The following is a 16,647-nucleotide window of genomic DNA, read 5'->3' on the forward strand; positions in this document are numbered from 1 at the left end:
AGATACACTGGCTCACCTTTATCCACATGTTTATTCACACATTCAAAGAAGTCAAGCAAATTGGCGAGGCAAGATCTCCCTCGGCTGAACCCATGCTAACTGAGTCTCATTAAATCATGTTTGTTTATGTGTTCCAAAATTTTATTTTTTATAATTGTTTCCACCATTTTGCCTTTCACTAAAGCCAGACTTACCAGTTTGTATTTTCCTGGATCTCCCTGGAACCTTTTTGAAAAATTGATGTAACATTGGCCACCCTCCAATCTTTAGGTCCTACAGAAGATTTTAGCGACAGCTTACAGATCACTAACAGCAGGTCAGCAATTTCATGTTTGAGATCTTTTGGTACCCTGGGATGTATACCATCTGGTTCAGGTGATCTATCACTTTTTAAATTGTTGATTTAGCTTAGTACATCTTCCTGATTCACTGAGATTTTTCAGTTCCTCCATATTATCACCCTTGAAAACCATTTACGGTTCAGGTAGATCTCTTACATCTTCTTCCATAAAGCAAAGAATTAATTCAGTCTGTCCACTATGGCCTTATCCTTCCTGAGCACCTCTTTTGCTCCTTGATCATCCAACGGTCCCACAGATTCCCTCACAGGTTTTCTGCTTGATGTACCTTAAAAAATTGTTATGAGTTTTTGCCACTTTGGCAAGTTTCTCTTCATATTCTTTCTTAGCTGTCTTTATCAATGCTTTGCACCTAACTTGCCAGTGCTTGTGTCTCTTCTTATTTTCTTCATTTGGATCCTCTTTCCATTTTTTAAAGGATTTTTTTTGGCTCTAATATCCTCTTTCACTTCACCTTTTAATTATGCCAGCTCTTGTTTCCTCTTCATTCCACTTTTGCTGATATGTGGAATACATCTGGTCTGGGTTTCCACAATGGTATTTTTAAATAACATCCACGCCAGGTTTACAGTCCTAACCTTTGCAACTGATCCTTTTAGCTTCTTTTTAACCATTTTCCTCATTTTATCATAGTCACATTTTCAAAAATTAAATGCATTTATAGTAGATTTCTTTTGTGATGTCACTCCCTGTATCAGTTCAAATTTGATCACGTTCTGATCACAGTTTCCCAGCGGACCCAACACAGTTTACTCCTGTACTATGCCTTGCATTCCACTAAGGACCAAATCTAAAATAGCACCCCCTCTTGTAATTTCCCGGACCAGTTGTTCCAAGAAGCAGTCATTTATGGTGTCTAGGAATTTTACCTTCCTAGCATTCTCTCCGATGTAATATTTAACCAGTCAATGTTGGGGTAATTGAAATCACCCATTATTATACAGCTTTCCTAATCTCTGAAAGCATTTCTTCATCTGTCTGCTCATTTTGTCCCAGAGGATGGCAGTTTAACCCTACCTTTATATTCCTTCCTTTCACACATTGAATTTCTATCCATATGGATTCCACACTGCTGTCTGTCATGCTGAATGTTTATTTTATTTGATTCAATTCCCTCTTTAAGATATAGCGCAATCCTCCCTCCAATTTGATCTACTCTTTCCTTGCGATATAATTTGTACCTAGGTAATAGTGTCCCATTGATTGTCCTCCATCCACCAGGTCTCTGAGATACCTATTATATCCACCTCATCGTGCTATATACACTCTCCTATTTTATTTTTTAGGCTTCTAGTATTTGTATAGACACACTTCAAATTGTGGTTTTTCTTTGTAACTACAGGCTGCTGATAAGACAGGGAAAATGTGAGTATATTACTCTGCCTTCCTCTTAAACCCTCCTGGCTTTCTTTCACCATTATTGGAACCTCTCTACTGGAACTCCCTGAATATCCTGTTTCAATAGTATCCTTCAAGGATACCTCACACCGAACCATCCACTCCTGTGTGACTGTCGGCTTTCCTCCACACCTCAGTTTAAAAGCTGCTCTATCTCCTTTTTTAAACGTTGCTGCCAGCATACTGGTTCCATCCCAGTTAAGGTGGAATCCATCCTTTCAGAACAAACTTCCTCTTTCCCAGAAGGTAACTCAGTTCCTAACAAATCTAAACCCCTCATCCCTGCACCATCGTCCCAACCACCCATTGAGACGTCGGAGCTCTGCTTGCCTCTTGGGTCCTGTGTGTGGAACTAGGAGCATTTCTGAAAATGCTACCCTGGAAGATCTGGATTTCAGCTTTCTACCTAAGAGCGTAAAGTTGGCTTCCAGAACCTCTCTCCCGCATTATATTATGTCATTGGTACCTAGGTGTACCAAGACAGCTGGCTCCTCCCCAACACTATAAAATCTTATCTATGTGACACATGAGGTCCACCACCTTCGCACCAGGCAGGTAAGTGACCAGTCGATCCTCACATCCACTAGCCACCCAGCTAATCTACATGCTTAATGATTGAATCACCAACCAAAACAACTATCCTAACCCTTCCCTCCTGGGCAGAAGCCTCTGGAGATACATCCTCGTTGTTAGAGGATATTGCATCCCCTGGTGGCCAGGTCCTGGCTACAGGATTTATTTCCTACTTTACCAGGGTGATGCTTTCCTTCTAGGAGACCGCTCTCCTCCAAGGCAGCAAAGGGGCTACCAGACTGGAGGTGGGATTTCTCTACATCATCTCTGTAGGTCTCTTCTGTGTACTTTTCCGTCTCCCTCAGGTCCTTCAAGTCTGCTACTCTTGTCTCAAGGGAATGTACTCGTTCTCTGAGAGCTTGGAGCTAAGAGCTTTTTACAGTGAGCACACACATATAACTTCTCGCTAACAAGGATAGCAACCCTATTGCTGCTGGACTACTGTCTGCATTTTGTTATTGAGCTGATTAATTAATTAATTAACCTTATTAAGCTACTAGGAATATATTAGACTAGTATAGAGAGTCTTAGGGTTTTATTATATGCTTTATTTAGCGTGTCTTTCATAGATAGTCTTAGGGTTATATTGTATGCTTATTTACTGTTTGATTCTTTTACAGGTAATGAAATAGAAAGAGTTCTCCTGTTGTCCTAATTAGAATAATTGACAATAATCTAAGACTATAAGCAAAAAAATGAGCAGTGGGTGGGAGGGAATGGAGACTAAGCCAGATCCTGCTCTGCCTGCCAGAAAGAAAAAACAAACAAACCACCGTTAGTGCCTGGGTATGAGTGGGCAGGCAAGGCAAAAGAGGCTGCCCACTCATATCCAGGCTTTAACGGCAATTTTTCTTTGTCTTGTTTGGTCCCCGATGAAGGGGCTTTTGTCCTAAAACCCAGCTTGGTTGGACCTTTGCTGAAACTTGACAGTGGAATGAGTAGATTTCATCTTTATCCTGGCATTGCATTTAATGATTCCAGCTAAGTATTTCATTGTTTTTTAAATTTGTCCACCAATGGGTTGTGGCTAAAATGGGGGCTCAGCCTTGCATATGGGCTATGAAATATTGTACATTTGATTCTAGCACATTGTATTTCACTTGTTTGATTTACTTCACTGCATTTGCACACAGCGGAAGTAACCCGATAATAATGTGTGGCTGGTCTATTATACCCTTTGGTTGCGTTATTGAGCAATAGAGCGATTCCTCTTGAGTTGCTCTTTTGATCTTACAACCTCACACTGAGGGTTCCTCCTACACATTTAACGATTTTAATTTTTAAAAAAATCATTTTTGGGGAACAATTAATAATACAATCATAACCCAGTGCAGGGAGTGACCTCAGGCAATCCACCTCCCATTTTAAGATATCTTAAGTATCATAGGAATGGACATTGGGGGGGGGTTTACATGTGAGTAGAGATAGAAGCAATAGGCCTTAGCAGTTTGTTGGATTTTTTTGTAGAAAATGAGAGGTTGGAATCGAAGACGGCTCCAAGGTTGTGAACAGAGGAGACTGGAACAATGATAGTATTATTTTCCCAGATGGAGAATGGAGGAGCAGAGGGTTTAGGAGAAAAGAGGAGCAGCTCAGTCTTGGACATGCTTGTTTCAGATGACTGTATAGAGAAAAGGGTAACAAGATGTTCAAAGTTGAACTTTTATGACGCAACTTTTAAAAATTCCTTTTAAGTGCTGAAACCAGCTACTGCATTTTAAGCAAATTTTTACACAACCATCAAAAGTCCTTTTTTATTTCAATTGCATGGAGTTTCCATCAAAAGATACCTTTTAAGATTGGAGGTGAGCATATTGTAACATACTAAATAATCAGATCATAGGACCTTCTATGATCTATATATCATTCCAGGTCCACATTCTGAATTGAGTATTATAATCATTTATGCTCAAAATACTCCTACCATCCCCTTAAATTGATTATCCACAAGTGCTGCAACTCATCACAAAAAAATTTTCACAGATTCAATGTGTGTAAGTTCTGCCCAGTGCACACGTTTGTATGCCTTTTTAACAATAGAGACAGTTTACCCTTGTTTGAGAAACTTTTTTTTCATGACAGCAGCCTGGGCTTCAAACTCTTCTAATGATGAGAAGATTCTATGCAACCGTAGGAATTGACCCATGGGAATATTATGTTGTAGGTGCGGAGGATGACAACTGGTTTAAATCGTGTAGGAAAACCCTTCTGTTGTGTGGGTCATCAATAGATCTAAAAAGCAGATTTGGGACTGATGGCAAGTGAAAGTAAATCTCAAATTATTATCGCAGTTATTAAGCCATGTAAAAAACTGTCAGCTGTGTCTCATCCCCTTTCCAAACCAAAAAGACATCTATGAATCTTTTACAGAGTACAATATTCATTCGCCAAGGAGAGTTATCCAAAAAACATGTCTCAAAGTTGCTGACATATAAATTAACTATGTCAGGAGCTACTGTAGCTCCCATGGCAGTCCCCTTGATCCAGGCAGCAATGTCAGCCAAACAGAAAGAGACTTTTTTTTGGACTTGTGAAATTTTGGGTGTAGAGAGGCAGATCTGGGAGTCGTCAGCACATAGGTGATACTGGAAGCCATGGGAGGAGATCAGGGCACCAAGGGAAGAGGTGTAGAGAGAGAATTACAATTAGGATTTATCTTTCTGCCGTATTTTCTTTATTGTAAATAGCTTAGAATTTTATGTAAAGCAATCAAACAAATTTTAATAAACTTGAAACTTGTCTCAGATTGCATCGTTTTGGCATTTGAAGATTTTTATTTTCTGTTTTCATATATAGTAAATAATGATCCTTGAGCTCATTAAGTGTTCAGGTAAGGGTTCAGACTTATACTGTGTTGTCCATTCAGCTCACTCAGATTCTGTTTGTCTTGATGTCTTTAATTTGATTATATTTCAAGTTGTTTAACACATACCATCTTATTTGTTGCAGAGAAAGCAGCTACAGCAGTTGATGATGATGTCCAAAAATCAGACATTTCTTCTAGCAGTCAGGGAGTGATTGAAAAGGAGTCTCTGGGGCCTCTTCTTTTGGAGGTAAGTGGCCTTAGATCTTTGATTTTTGGGTGAAGTGTTGCCTTTTTCCAGTTTTTTTCGGAATTGTACCAGATGTTAAACTTATAGCAGTGTTCTCCCCCAGAAATTTTTTCCAGCCGGGTGGTATGAAAAAGTAGCCGGGTGGGGCGGGACAAGGAAATTTGGTGGTGGGGAAAATTAAGAGCTCCTTTTACTAAGCTGCAATAGCGTTTTTAGTGCGTGCAGAATTGCCACGCTACACGGCTAGAACTAACTGTCTAGCATGTGCGGCAATTCTACGCGAGCTAAGCGCGCGGTAAAACCGCTATCGCAGCTTAGTAAAAGGAGCCCTAAATGTGTACTATTTGTATTAGTTAATTATTATTAGTTATTTTCCAATGCTCAATATGACTGCCTTTCTTAAGGTTTGACACTTGTTCCATAATATATATATTAAATTTAAGAAGTATCCAATTTTAGAATAATTAGATATTTGCCCTCTTTCAAATGGTATAGAGCAGCGTTTCTCGAACTTTTTTTTAACTCCGGCACATTAAATGCAGCAAATGTTTTTTCATGGCTGGAAAAAATTTCTGGGGAGAACACTGATGCCCTTATTTTCAAGGTCCAATCACATCAAAGAATGATGCTTATCTGGGCAGTTGTATAATAAAAAGAATGGATAAGATAACATGAGAAGTGAAATTGTCATGAATCAGAGGGATACATACCCTGTAGGTCCTAAAAGCAGGCTTGTGGATTAGATATAAACTATGAAGGCAGTGGCATAACTAGCATATGTGACACCCGAGGCCCATCATTTTATGACACCCCCCATCTGTATGAAAAACATGATTTTTAGTAACAATCCACACATCACACAAGAGTGTGCCTAGGAAAAGGCAGCATCTTACATATTGCAGTGAGCAGTACATCATTACACCCATTGTAAAACTAAACAAGCCAGACTAGTACAGATCAATCCTACACAGTCGATCCTAACTGAAAACCATGTCTTTCGAACACACCTTCGCCTAGTATGGAATATGTAATCACAAACTAACCCCTCTCCCTTTTACAAAACTGTAATGTGGTTTTTAGCTATGGTAGTAACAGTTCAGACTCTCATAGAATTCTGAGCAATTACCACCATGGCCAGTGCTAAAAAAACGCTCTACAGTTTTGTAAAAAGGGGGGATAAAATAGAAAAACGTAGACAAAGGTGAAATTGAACTACCAAGAAGCTGGACTCTGTATACAATGCAACACCACAGAAACAGCGATGCATCTCCCCTAAAGCAAAAAAATAAATAAATATTATTTTTTTCTACATTGTCTTCTCTGGTTTCTGCTTTCCTCATAGTCTTGACACTCTCTTCCTTTCATCCACTGTCTACCCTCTCTCTGCCCCTTCTATATGGCATCTTCTCTCCTTGTATTCCCCTTCCATCTCTCCCTACACCCCTATTATTCTGGCATCCATCTTCTTCCCTTCCCTCCTTCAATGGTCTGGCATCTCTCTCCTCTTCTTCCCTTCCCTCTCCCACACCCCCATGGTCTGGCATTTCACTCTCTCCTCTCCCTTCCCCCCACTTCCATCAACATCTGCCCCCTTTCTTTCCCTCCAACCCAATTCCATCCAGTATCCTTCCCCCTTATGTCTCTCTGCATACCAATTCCATCAGCATCTGCCCCCTTTCTCTCCCTCCACCACCATTACTTACCACCCTGACCTCCTTTTTCTCCCTCTACCACCCTTCTATACTCCTCTCTCCCTCCAAACCAGCAAGGTCCCATGATGACTGCTTCTGTTGCCTCTGCCTCTGGAAGATGTAAGTGACGTTGGAGGGGGTGGGCCGGCAGACACAGGGAATTGCAGCAAGGTTCCGCAATTCCGGAGGCAGAGGCGGCAAATGCAGTCATCGTGGGACTTTCCTGCATTTCAGTGCGGCTGCTGACTCTGCTTCAGAATAAGTACGGCAGCCGTGCTGAGGTGCAGGTGCCATTTAGAGCAGCTTGGAAGGTTCTGGATCCAGCCGGCTGTGTACCCCCCTAGGGCTGGCACCCGGGGCGGTCTGCCACTGTATGAGGGGACAAAAAATAATAGAAAGAATGGATAACTTGACCAATTTAGACATGTCATGCAATTATAACCACAAAAATACGTCATAAAATGTAATTCTAAACTCAAAAGACTCCAGACGAAAAGCATACTATAGAAAGGAAACCAGAAAAGATCAAACCCATAGTACTAAGATCCAAATGCTAAAATCGGACATGTCCATTACGAAGAGGCGTGTGAATCACCGCTAATTATAACGAGTGAGTCTTTAAAATATGAGACGGTAATGGATAGCCAGACCTGGTGAACGGAAGTGAGAAATACTGGAGCCAAAACCAGAGCACCGTGATGAAACTTGAATATGGATACCTTGCATTTCTTGGCGTTGTAGCCGAGCTGTCAGGTAGATGACCAACGTTCCAACAAAAACAGGTCCTGCGTCATACTATCGTGTAAATCGGAGCCGCTCACTATATTACATAGTTTGGCGTCGTCGGCGAATAGTGTTATTTTACCTTGAAGCCCCTGAGTCAGGTCCCCTATGAATAAGTTGAAAAGGAGCGGTACTCCACTTGTCACTTCTGACGTTTTAGAGAGGGTACCGTTAACCACCACCCTCTGAAGTCTACCATTGGCTATTTTTTGGGCTTGCGAGCTACTTTTAAAATGACCAAGTCAAAATGATCTACTAACAATAAAATTTTTTTTAAAAAACCACAAAGCACACTGTACGCAGAGAAAATGTTAATCATTCCTATTCCGGGGTTTTCTCAAAGAGGTCAAAGCAGATGACTCTATGCACTGTCACCTCACTAACAACCATACAAAAATAGACAAATATACCCCCTCCCTTTTTACTAAACCACGATAGCAGTTTGCTGCGCTGAATGCCCAGCGCTGCTCTTGACGCTCATAGGCTCCCTGCGCTAAAAAACGCTATTGCGGTTTAGTAAAAGGGGACCATAGTGTAAAATATAGACAGCAGATATAAATTCAGACACATTTTGATCAGTAAATTTAAAATAAACTCATTTTTCCTACCTTATTGTCTGGTGATTTCATGAGTCTCTGTTTGCACTTTCTTCTTCTGACTGTGCATCCAATCTTTCTTCCCTTCTTTCAGCCTGTATGCTTCCTCTCCTCCTGACCTCATTCCCCTCCCCCCAACTTTTTCTTCCTCTCTTCCTGCCCTTTCTTTCTTTCTCTCTTCATGCCCCCTTTCTTTTTTTCTGTTTCTCTTCCTGCCCTTTTACTTTCTTTCTCCGTGCCCTCCCCCAAGCCACTGCCAATGTCACTGCCATAAGGGAGCAGGCCCCAAAGCCACTGGCCGCTGCCCCCACCAACCTCTCCCTACTTCGGGCCGACCAGCATTCCTCTCCCCAATGTCAATTCTGCCGTCAGAGAAGAAGGCTGATCGGCCCAAGATCACAATCGATTGGTGCAAATACTGCCGGGTCCTGCCTTCGCGGAAACTGAAAGTATGCAGGACCCGGCAGCAAGAAGAGCAAATGGAAAACTTCACTGACCTGTCTCCCGCCTTAGCCCGTAGCAAATTTATGCTTCGGGGATCTAACATGTGCGTGCCGGCTTCCCTTCTCTTCCCTCCCCCCCCCCCCGAACATAACTTCCGGTTTCGGAGGGAAGAGAAGGGAAGCCGGCACACAAACGTTAAAGCCCTGGAGCATAAGTTCGCTACGGGCTAAGGTGAAATCTTTAAGCCGGCTTTTTTTTTTTATGTTGAGCAGCAGTGGAGGCAGCAGAATTTAGCTGGGCGGTTATCTAAATTACCCGGGCGGACCGCCCAGCTGAAAGGCCCTAGGGAGAACACTGTTATAGTGATCATTTTATATATAAATGGACCAAATGTAGTGAAGTATCATTTTATCATGAAAGGAGGAATCATATCTGAGCATGAGTCTTTTGTGTTCCATGATTGGATAATGCGCTGGATGTCCGCCATTGTAGGAATGGAAATGTGCGAGCATTTTGAAAATGGTAGGTTGGTGAATTCATGTGTGGAGGAAGTGGAGTTAGTGATAGAGTTTTGTAGTAGTTGTTTCCTTATGTTTTTTTTATTTTGTCTGAAAAGTATAATGCAAGTTCATTTGTTTTTTCTTTTTTCATTTATTTATTTATATCCCACCTTTCCAAGATGGGTCACAATAGAATACAAACATAATCAAAATCACATGCATTCCAACAATATCAAACATCATAACACATACAAATAATGTAAAATCCCATGAAAATCACAAAGAGGCCACCAGCGCCTCCCCTGAACACATACCAGTTTAGATCCCATATTTCATTCTACAGAAAATATGTTTTTTTTCAGCATTTTCTTAAAATTGCTCAAATTTGTTTGCTGTCATATGTACCCTGGAAGCTTATTCTTCTCCTGAAGGCCCATACATGAAAACATACTAATTCTAGACACAGACAATTGCAGTTGTTTTACTGTTGGAATAACTAGATCAGCATGAGTAGCTGAATGCAACTCACGCTCTGGTTCATATGGCAGAATGCTATCCAACAAATGCCTTGCCGCCTGATTATGAATACAAAGATACATCGTGACCAATAATTTATAAAGAATCCAATATTCTAATTTCAACCAATACATGATACATAGCATTCTGTCACGTGATCATGCTTACTTAGTCGAAACAAAGTTCAAACAATTACGTTCTGAGCTACCTGCAGCGAAAATAATGACAATGCAGGTATGCCCAGAAGCACCAAATTGCAGTAGTCAAAACATGATAACACAACACTCTGCAAGACGGTCCTAAATATAGTGCCTGCCAAATAAGATCGCAGATTGCTCAGCAACCGCAGCGTAAAATATATCTTTTATGCCATGCACCTACGTGCTCCCTAGATGTTAAATGTGAATCCACTAAGATCCCCAAATAGTTTACCTCCTTAGGCATCACAACAGTTGTATCCAATAGTTCAGTTTTATCGGAAAAGGCTTTATCTGATGAACGAACAAAGCACATAACTTTTTAGTTTTCTGAACATTTAATTTTAATCTATTACAATTCATTCAACCTATAATCTGTGTCATCACCCCTTTTAGCCGCTGAACTGCTTTTTCAAAATCTCCATCAATGGGGAGAATAAACTGCATAGAACCGATACGAGACCGCAGCAGCCTACATAGGGGGATGAGAAAAAGATTAAACAAAGCAGCTGACAGAGCAGAATCCTATGGCACACCTGTCCTGACTTTCTGCCTGCTGGACAATATGCCATCAATTAAAACCTCCTGCTGCCAATTACACAAAAAGGAGGAAAATCATTTTAAAACTACTTCACCAATACCACAACTTTCCAATCTATCAAGTAAAATGGCGTGGTCCAATGTGTCAAAGGCGGCCGACACATCAAGAAATACTGCCAAATATTCTTTCCCGTTATCGAGACTGCCTCATACTTCATCCAGCAGTGAGACCAACAAGGTCTCAGTGCTGTGATACTTCCAAAAAGCGTACTGGAAATCATCTAAGATGCCATGCTCCTGGAGTTCCTGGAGTGTTTGTTGTCAAGGATTTTACTATGAAGTATAGGACAGAGGTGTGTTTAGCATTTGAGATGCGTCTAGTGTAATAATATTTTTTCTTGATTTATCTTTTATGGTTATAGTAATTTGCTTGTTCTTCATAGTTATTTAGGGTGGTAAGAGTTTTGTGTGTCTCCATTTCCTTTCACGCGATCTTAATTGTTTTTAATGAGTGTTAGTTCCGTAGTGTTCCATGAATTTTTTGTATGGTAGGGTTCTATGGTGTGAGTAACTAGAGGCACTAATGTTTCTAGAAGCGCCAGTGATGCAGATTCTTGGTATGTAAATATTTCCTTTTGTAATTACCAAATTTATTCTTACAATAAACTAATTTAATTATTTAATCTTATTTCTGGTCTCAGCTGTTATGTTTGAGTGAGTTTCTGGCACTTTTACTTTACAAAAATTGACCTCTGGGGAAAACATAGCAAAAGAAATAAAGCACACACGGTTATTCTGAGATTTAGAGTGCCTGGACAAGTCATTCTAATATCCCAACATTTGGGTCTTTAACAGTGCCTTTACTCTGTTTCTAGAAGCTTTGTTTTGCTCTTCTAATGAGAGGTAGTGTTGGTTCTCAATTTCTAATTGGAAATTGGAAGAATCTCAATTTATAATTGGAAGAAATTGATGTATCATTTAATTTGGAGAAATCTCGATATGTGATTGTTTTGGGCTCATGATGTTTGAAGGTCGTGATTGAGTGGTGGGTAAATGTTATTAATGAATGGTCTGACCATGGTACGGGTTTGTTTTCCTGGGTAGTGGGAATTAGGATCATATCTTAAATATGCCCTGCTGTGTGAGTTGATTCTGTTAATAGGGGTGTCAGCTTAAGATTGTGCGTTAGTGTTAATATTTCAGCTGTATAACTGTTTTTTTGATCATCAAAGTGAATATTGAAGTCTCCTATTGGGTTAGTGGAAGTAGTACAGAAATCAAATATAATGGATTGTAACTGGGTCATGTTATCCTGACTTACTGGAGGGGAAGATATAGGAGTACAGTAGTAGGTCAAGGTGAGATTGTTTGGTTGTTTTAAGTTGGAGGTATTTGGGATTTTTCAGAGACTGTTTATTTGATTGATCGAATTGATCGAAAGATTATGGCCAGACCGCCTCCTTTTTTTCCCGTACAATGATTGTAGTGAAATGTATAGTCAGGGGGACAGGAATAAGTTAAGTATAGTTCGGTAATGCATAAAATGTCTAGTTTATTTTGTATGATGGTATCTTTCAGTAAGTGGTGTTTGTTTTTGAGTGCTCTAGCATTAATTAGGCTGATATTGAGAAGATAATAATAATAACTTTATTTTTGTATACCGCAATACCACAAGCAGTTCAGAGCGGTTTACAGAGGAAGAGATGGTATATAGTCAGCAATGTTACAAAAAAACTTTCAAATTACATTAGCATGTCAAGATTAATCAAAATTTATCTAGAAGCATTTCAAAGATACAACAAGACAGGAAAGGAGTTAGAGAAATTTATCAAAGAGAGAAGTTTTAATTGACATCCTGAAAGTTTGATAGGAAGGTGCATTTGAAATAAAGTTGGTTAAACATTTATTCCATTTGCCTGCTTGGAATGATAATGATCTATCAAAGAATCTCTTGTAGATATAGCCCTTCAAGGATAGAAAAGCAAACAGGTAGACACTACGTGTGCAAGTGGTGCCTGGAAATTCAAAATGGTGAGACAGGTAGATCGGGGATGAAACTATTATGGTTTTGAAACAGAGGCAAGCAAACTTGAAAATTACCCTTGCTTCCACCGGCAGCCAGTGTAATTTTTTGTACTACGGGCTTACATGATCCGATTTTTTGAGACCATAAATGAGACGGACGGCAGCATTCTGAATGATTCTCAGTCATTTGATGGCTTTCTTAAAGGATCCTAAGTATATAATATCAAGTTTCAAGTTTTATTAGGATTTTATATACCGCCTATCAAGGTTATCTAAGCAGTTTTTACAATCAGGTACTCAAGCATTTTCCCTATCTGTCCCAGTGGGCTCACAATCTATTTAACGTACCTGGGGCTATGGAGGATTAAGTGACTTTCCCAGGGTCACAAGGAGCAGCGCGGGGTTTGAACCCACAACCCCAGGGTGCTGAGGCAATAGATCCAACTACTGCGCCACACACTCCTCCTAATATTGCAGTAATCTAAGATGCTTAAGATCAGGAATTGAACTAGCAATCGAAAAGAGAGGAAGTCAAAATAGTGTTTAATGATACAAAGTTTCCATAAGGTGAAAATACATTAAAAAAAAAAATGTATATATTTATTCAATTTATAGATATACAATAACAATATCCATATAAAGGGAAAAAAAGAGAGCTTACATATAGTTAAACAGGAAAATAAAATAAAGTATATTCCCTAGGGGTAAGTCCACGATTTGGGAGAAGCAATACACATACCATCATGGGATCTGATAGTTCATCAAAGTAATATAAAAATTAACCATACAATAGTGCAGTGTACATCTTCTAAATTATTAAGGACTAAGCCTGCATGGAGGTACTGGGGGGGGGGGGGGTTACTCCTTTTCCCTGAAGGAAAAACCGTAACTGGGAAGGGTAAAAAAAAGTATAAGAATGTTGATCCAAAAGGATCAAACATTTACAAGGGTATCTAAGTTGAAATTTAGCACCCAAAGACAGTACAGATTGTCTCAATTGCAGGAACTCTTTCCTTCTAGTCTGGGTTATCTTTGAAACATCTGGAAACATATAAATCTTTGAATCCATAAAGGTTACCTCTTTAAGCCTAAAAAAAAGCCTAAGAAGTGCCTCTTTATCTTGTTGGAAAACAAAAGTCACCAGGAGTGTAGAATAAGAGATGGCTTCATCCACTGAGGTTTCCAATATTCTTGTTAAGTCCATTGCACTCGTCGAATCAGGTAATGCCTCTGGTTGTGAAGCCTTCTTAGATGTTGGAAGGAAATATATCTTATGTAGAGGTGGAAGTCAAGACTCAGGGTATTTAAACACTTCCTTTAAAAATTTATTAAATAGATCTCTTGGAGACATTGCAAGTACCTTAGGAAAGTTAAGAATTCTTAAATTGAGCATTTTAGTATAATTTTTCATATTTTCAACTTTCCTTACTAGCAATAGTCTGTCCTGCATTAAGGTAACTTGAGATTTTTATATCCCTTGAACCTGTTGGTCCAAGGAGTCCACTCTTACCCTTGTGTCTTCATTCCTTCCTGTAGTTCTTCAATTTTTTTTATATAATCCTTGACTAGGGGTAAAGTTCTTGTGCAGAGCTGATACAAGGAGTCTAAAGCCTTCCAGATAGACTCCAGCGTGAACTCTACTGGCCTTTCCAGTGAGGGAATAGGTGGAATCTGTCCTCCCTCTGGAATTGGCTTGTCTGCCCTCTCCTCGATCTCTTGAGCTGCCAGGGACACCAGTAAGCCCTCCAGCTCAAGAAGGGAAATAGTTTCCTGTCCCTTCTGAGCCGCCGTAGTTCCCTCTTCTCATGGCTGCTGAGGAGGGACAGGTCCTGCTGGGCTGAGCGATACCTCGCTTCCAAGTGCTGAGACCTCCCTCCGACTCGGCATAACCGGTTTGCCCTGGGGCGAAGACGTTAGGAAGCCGTCTATTGTCCTCCATTGTTGCAAGGAGAGTTCGGGTTGTCAGGCTGTGGCAGCCGCTCTCCCCCTCCTTTTCGGCATCGGAGAAATCCTCGTTCAGAGGTAAGAAAATTTTCAGCAGGAGGACAGAAAGTCATCGTCCTCACTGCACCGCGGCCATCTTGCTCCTCTCGAAAATACATTTTTATGTTTAAATGATTTTTATTATTCCAGCAGTAAGAAGCAAATACAAACAGTAGTACCATTCAGGAAATAACATTTTCAACAATATAATCAGTTCCCCTCCCATCCCCCCCTCCCCAAGAATCCATGGCCAGTCCAACAGCTGAGAGTGGGAATAAAATCTTAAAGATTCAAAAGTCTACTGCGAGCATGCGGTGTGAGGTCCTGCCAGAAGTGCTCCCACACCTGACAAAATTTGCGACCCGGGCCAAGAGTCAAGTCTCCCACCATGCGTCTCTCCAGTGTTGCATGCACTATCATTAGGGATCTCCATTGTGCATATGACGGGGGATCACGGGAGAGCCAGTTGGTGAGGATGGCTTTTTTTCCCATCAAAAGGGCTCTGGAGATAAATGCTGACATTCCCCTGGGTTTGGGCGAGGCTATATTATAAAATCCAAATAATGCCCTTGGTTGCGGAAGCCATCGCCGTTCCCAAAGCGATGTGGTATATAGGCCCAGATGTCTCCAAAACTGTTGGATTGCGGGGCAGGCCCAAAACATGTGACTCAAAGATGCGTGAGCCTGAATGCATTTCGGGCAAGAATGTGACGCAGCACGTTCCGGTGGAATGTAAAGTCTAAGAACAATTTTCAATTGCATTTCCCAGTGAGTAATATTGGGTGACACCTTCTGAATGTTCTTCAGGACCCATTGTAATTGTTGAGCAGTCAACTGGCAATGCAAGTCCTCAGCCCACGCTGTCGCTAATATATCCAGATTCGTACTAGGTTAGCAATCCTGGATCCCCACAATATGAAATCGTAGAGGAATCCTCTGTTGTGCTGAAAGGCTGAAGAGTTCCGAAAGCGCCTCCCTTCAGACTTCAGTAAGGGCAGCCACTGGGAGGGACTGAACATAGTGACGGATCTGGTAATAGGCGAAGAGATCATTAGCCTGTAGGTCAAAAGTCCGTCGCAGCTCGGCAAATGTGGCCAGGCTCCCCTCCTCTGAAAACAGGTGAAAAAATATTGTAGACCTTGTGCCTGCCACCTAAGAAAGGTGGCATTTTGCATGCCCGGCTGGAAAGCTCCATTGCCCTGTATAGGCAAATATAAAGACACCCTAGAAGACAATTTGGCTGTTTTACAGATCGAAAATACATTTAACTTGAGCATTAGTATGATCTTCAAAAGTCAAGCTTCGGTCCAGGATGACTCCAAGATGGAGATGGCGTGGTATACAAACCTTAGTGATTTAAAATTAAGAATAAATAAACTTGAAACTTGAAACCTAAGGCTTAGTTTAGTTTAGTTTAGGTATTCATGATCTTGTTATTAGTACTTGCCCAAAAAAAATCTTTTTTTTTTTTTTTCTGAGTTCAGTTTTAATTTAAATTGCGTAGTCCATTGTTCTACCTTAGTGAGGACAGATGAGGTGAGTTGTTCTGTCTTTTGCATCAGTGAGGTTATAGGAATGATAATTGAAATGTTATCTGCGTATGTATACGATTTCAATTTTAAGTCAGATAGCATATGTCCCATTGATGCCATGTAGACATTGAAAAGTGAAGGGGAGAGAGGGGAGCCCTGTGGAACTCCACAGGGATTAACACCAAGACTGAAAGAAGGTTTCTTCACTGTGAACCTGGTAATGCGTTTTTTTAAAGAAACCCATAAACGAGTTTAATACCTGTTCAGAAATGCCAATAGAATCGAGGCATCTAAGCAGAATGTCACGGTCAACAAGATCAAAGACACTGCTCAAGTTGAATTGAAGTACCAGTGCACTTTTTCCCAGGGAAAACAAATGAAAAAGGTAATCAGTCAACGAAGTTAAGACTGTTTCCGTAGTATAATTTGTACGAAAACTAGATTGGGAATCATTTAG

General features: G+C 40.5%; 1 protein-coding gene across 17 annotated transcripts in view; it reads left to right on the plus strand.

Moving 5' to 3' along the window:
- NCOA1 (nuclear receptor coactivator 1) overlaps positions 1-16,647 on the plus strand; it is a 631,796-nt gene that overhangs the window by 158,683 nt on the left and 456,466 nt on the right. For all 17 annotated transcript variants that reach the window (XR_004538963.1, XR_004538966.1, XR_004538965.1 and 14 more), the window contains one exon: positions 5,280-5,383. Coding sequence is in view for 12 of the 17 variants with exons in the window: in XM_033939863.1 (XP_033795754.1) it covers positions 5,280-5,383 (104 nt within the window). In the remaining 5 variants the exon portion in view is untranslated. The remainder of the gene's footprint in view (positions 1-5,279; positions 5,384-16,647) is intronic.

The sequence above is a fragment of the Geotrypetes seraphini genome, chromosome 3 (genome assembly GCF_902459505.1).
Source record: "Geotrypetes seraphini chromosome 3, aGeoSer1.1, whole genome shotgun sequence".
Lineage (NCBI taxonomy): Eukaryota > Metazoa > Chordata > Amphibia > Gymnophiona > Dermophiidae > Geotrypetes > Geotrypetes seraphini.